This window comes from Artibeus jamaicensis, unplaced genomic scaffold, assembly GCF_021234435.1.
Source record: "Artibeus jamaicensis isolate MK-2021 breed Jamaican fruit bat unplaced genomic scaffold, CSHL_Jam_final contig_1715, whole genome shotgun sequence".
Taxonomy (NCBI): domain Eukaryota; kingdom Metazoa; phylum Chordata; class Mammalia; order Chiroptera; family Phyllostomidae; genus Artibeus; species Artibeus jamaicensis.
The window spans coordinates 2,523,640-2,527,040 of NW_026521335.1; the positions used below are offsets into that span (position 1 = coordinate 2,523,640).

At 42.0% G+C, this 3,401-nt stretch overlaps 1 protein-coding gene across 1 annotated transcript; it reads left to right on the top strand.

Annotated features, from left to right (window-relative positions):
- Nucleotides 1-575: 575 nt before the first annotated feature.
- On the top strand, nt 576-2,609 carry TCHHL1 (trichohyalin like 1). The gene is given in 3 exon segments (XM_037143648.2): nt 576-713; nt 1,183-2,326; nt 2,329-2,609. Coding segments are annotated over 3 exon segments (1,563 nt in total).
- The last annotated feature ends 792 nt before the right edge of the window (nt 2,610-3,401 follow it).

The following is a 3,401-nucleotide window of genomic DNA, read 5'->3' on the forward strand; positions in this document are numbered from 1 at the left end:
GAACTCTGTTCTTTTATTTTACCAGTACGTTCACTGAGCTATGTCTTCCTGGGGCTTTTTCAGCCTGCATGCATAGCAGGTGATTTTCTTGGCCTTACTTTTCTTCCTCTACAAACTTTCCTAACTTCAAAGTTACACTTTCCCAAGCAGAAGAGTTAGACTGAGCCAAGGTGGGAGGAAAACAGTTGGGCACTGTCAGATGAGGCTGGAAGGATTGGTCCCAATCTGTGGGCTTTATTTGTGCATTTCTGTATTTATATTTGAGTTCATTTTCCACCCTCCTTTTGCAATAAAGTTTTGTCTGAACATATGGGTGTCCCTGTTTTCTGAAGGATAATGCGAAGTGTCTCTTCTAATACTTACCTTTGCTAGATCCGATATTGCCACGTTATCCGGTACAGAACTAAATCACCCCTAAAGTTCAAATACAATATTTAAAATACAGAATAGAGCAGACGATGCCAATGAAACTGGGAGAAAATCAGAAAGAAGGACCATCTTGTTATCTCCTTCTTGAAGGACCCATTCTGGGAAATGAGCTTTGTTTGTTCTTCCTCACAGTCTCCTTTGTCAAGATGCCTCGACTCCTGAGAGATGTCCTCTGTGTAATTGAGACATTCCACAAGTATGCCAGGGAGGATGGTGATGAGGTGACCCTGACCTGCAGAGAGCTTAAACAGCTCATCCAGAGAGAGTTTGGGGATATTCTTCAGGTGAGGTGCTCACAGAGCTATGCACATCCTTTTCTGCTTACCCTTTCTCCATAATCCAAGCAGGGCAGGCTTAAGTGATCCCTGCCTGTCTTATACCGGGCTCTCAGCTCTCAGCACTCACTGCCTTTTAAACAACTTTTTTTCAGTCTCAGCTCCCTACTCTGTACAATTGCTTAGCCAATCTTATGGAGAAAAGTGAAGTTTTTCTCACTGGGACTATTGCTTCAGCAAAGTAGGCTTTTGAGAAAAGTCATGAGCCAGTATGCATCTAAATGCAACTCATAAATGATATAAATGCCCTTTCTTACCCATTGCTCTCTAATGAAACTAGCATCCAGGAAAAATCCTACTGTTGGGGGAAATTTCACCAATGCCTGAGGAATAGGGTTAAAAATGAGTGTTCTTGGGGGACAGTCAAGATACTTGTCCCCTTGTAAACAGGCTGACCTCTCACTGTGTTTTCATGCAGCCACGTGTCGTTAACGCTGTGGAGAGAAACTTGAATCTTCTGGCTCTAGACAATGATGGCACCATCAGTTTTAATGAATTCGTCCTTACAATCTTCAACTTGTTGAACCTCCATTATCTTGACATACATTCATTACTAAATCCAGAGCCAAGACAAGTGCCTAACCCAGAAGAGAAGCCAGATGACATGGAGGCCCAGGAAGAAAGCGAGAGAAAGACTCAGCCACCAGCCCTGAAAGGTGAAGCACAGAATGGAAAGTATCAGGAACTCCAGGAATCATCAAAAGAAAGGGATGCTGAAGAAGGTTCTAATTCAGAAGAGTTACAATCAGAAGATCAGAAGCATCCTGAAATTAAAGGGGCAGTCACCCCAGGAAATGAGGCAAGATATGCAAATGAAGGGACAGCAGAAACACTTGAGAGCAAGAAAAAGGCCCCTGCAGCAGAAAGGGCACCAGGAGTAAGAGAAAGAGTACGGGAGTTGTCATCACTTGAGAACCAGTCTGGAGGGGAAAATACGAGGGTCACCAAGACACATGACAAGCCAGTCAAGGAGAATGATGGTAACCAGGGCAAGGATCCTGAGCCAACAGCCACAGAGAATGATAAAAAGTCTTCTGAAACCCCCAACAGCCTGACTCCAGATGATGGTGACAGCAGCTCAGGGACAAGTGATCTGCTTCTGCAAGAGGATTCCCAGAGTCAAGTAGACTCACTCAGAGAGTCTGCACAAGGAAGTCACCATAATAACCCAAACACTCATAAACAGGTAGCACTGGGTAAGAAAAACGGAACTCAGGAGGCAGATGGAGGGGAGGATGAGCATCTCACCGAGGAACAGGAACAGCCTGAAGGAGAAGAGCACAGGATTCAGGGCTCAGCAACAAAAGGCCCAGGCCCAGCTGTGGAGCCCAGTGGATACCCAGAAGCACAGACACACCTTGAAACAGAGAAATTTGTCACATGGGAGGAAGAAGATAAAAGCCCTCAAAAGCTGGCAGGAGAAGTTGATGGCCAACAAAATCTAGCCAAGAAGGAACATGATTCTTCAATCTTCCAGTCGGGCCTTGAAGAGAGGACTCAGAGGAGCTAAGAACCCTGTTCTTCAGAGAGAGGTACAGTGTAGTCCAATCCACTTTACAAGTACCAGAAGAGAAGATACTGCAGCAAACACACACAACCAAAAAGGAGAATCAAAATCAAGTTCAGACATCCAGGGTATTAGGTCCAGAGCTCTGCAATGACCATTTCAGCAATGAGATCTCAGATTGTTTTGTCTTTTTCAGTGATAGATAAGCTTTACAACAGTACACCAAGGAACTTCTGCCTAGTAAGGATTCTGCTGATGCACAGCAAACATCAGCTCCCGAGGCTTTGGAAGATAAGCAAGGCCACCCACAAAGAAAGGGGAGCACCACAAAGCAATGAATCTTTATCGTTATTCCAGAACTTCGGTCCATCTCAACATGTCCCAAACTTACTTCCTCTTGACCACCCTCAACATGTACACATGTATGTACACATTCAGATGCAGAATAATAATCCTTTCAACTCCCCTCCTAAATTTTTACAAGAGCAAATAATAAAGTATTCAGCAGTGGGAACTACCTCCAAAGAAATGTCACACCAAACATCTTATGTGATGCTACTGCCAAGTGCTAAAGTGGACTTTCTCAAGGGACAATTTAACACAACTTACCTGTCACTACAAATGGAAAAATCCCTTTCATGTCTTTCATAGCTACCAATTTCTTCAATTGATTCATTAGCTTTTTATGATGTGGCAATAGGAAGTATGGGACTCCACAATACTATCTTATAATCATAAAATTTCATTAATTCATAGTCATAGATGATTATACTTCATAATATTTTCTATACAGATTTCATGTTTATCCCAAAATTTTATCTCTCAGAATAATCTCAGATAGCATTGTAACTAAAATAATTATGACATCTAGCATCCAATTCAACTAGATTCATGACTCTTTATTCATGTCTAGTTGAAACTCAATCTATGCCATATATTCATTCTTTCATTTATTCATTCAACAAACTTTTGTTAAATCCTACTCCTTACCCAGCCCTTTCATAGTTTCTGGATCAAATAAGCAATCAGAATACAAATCTAAAGTGTACATGATTTCATAAGAAGTTCTTATAACCAACCATCCTCTAAGTTTACAAAATGTTTACCCATATGGTTTGCTAAGGTCATTG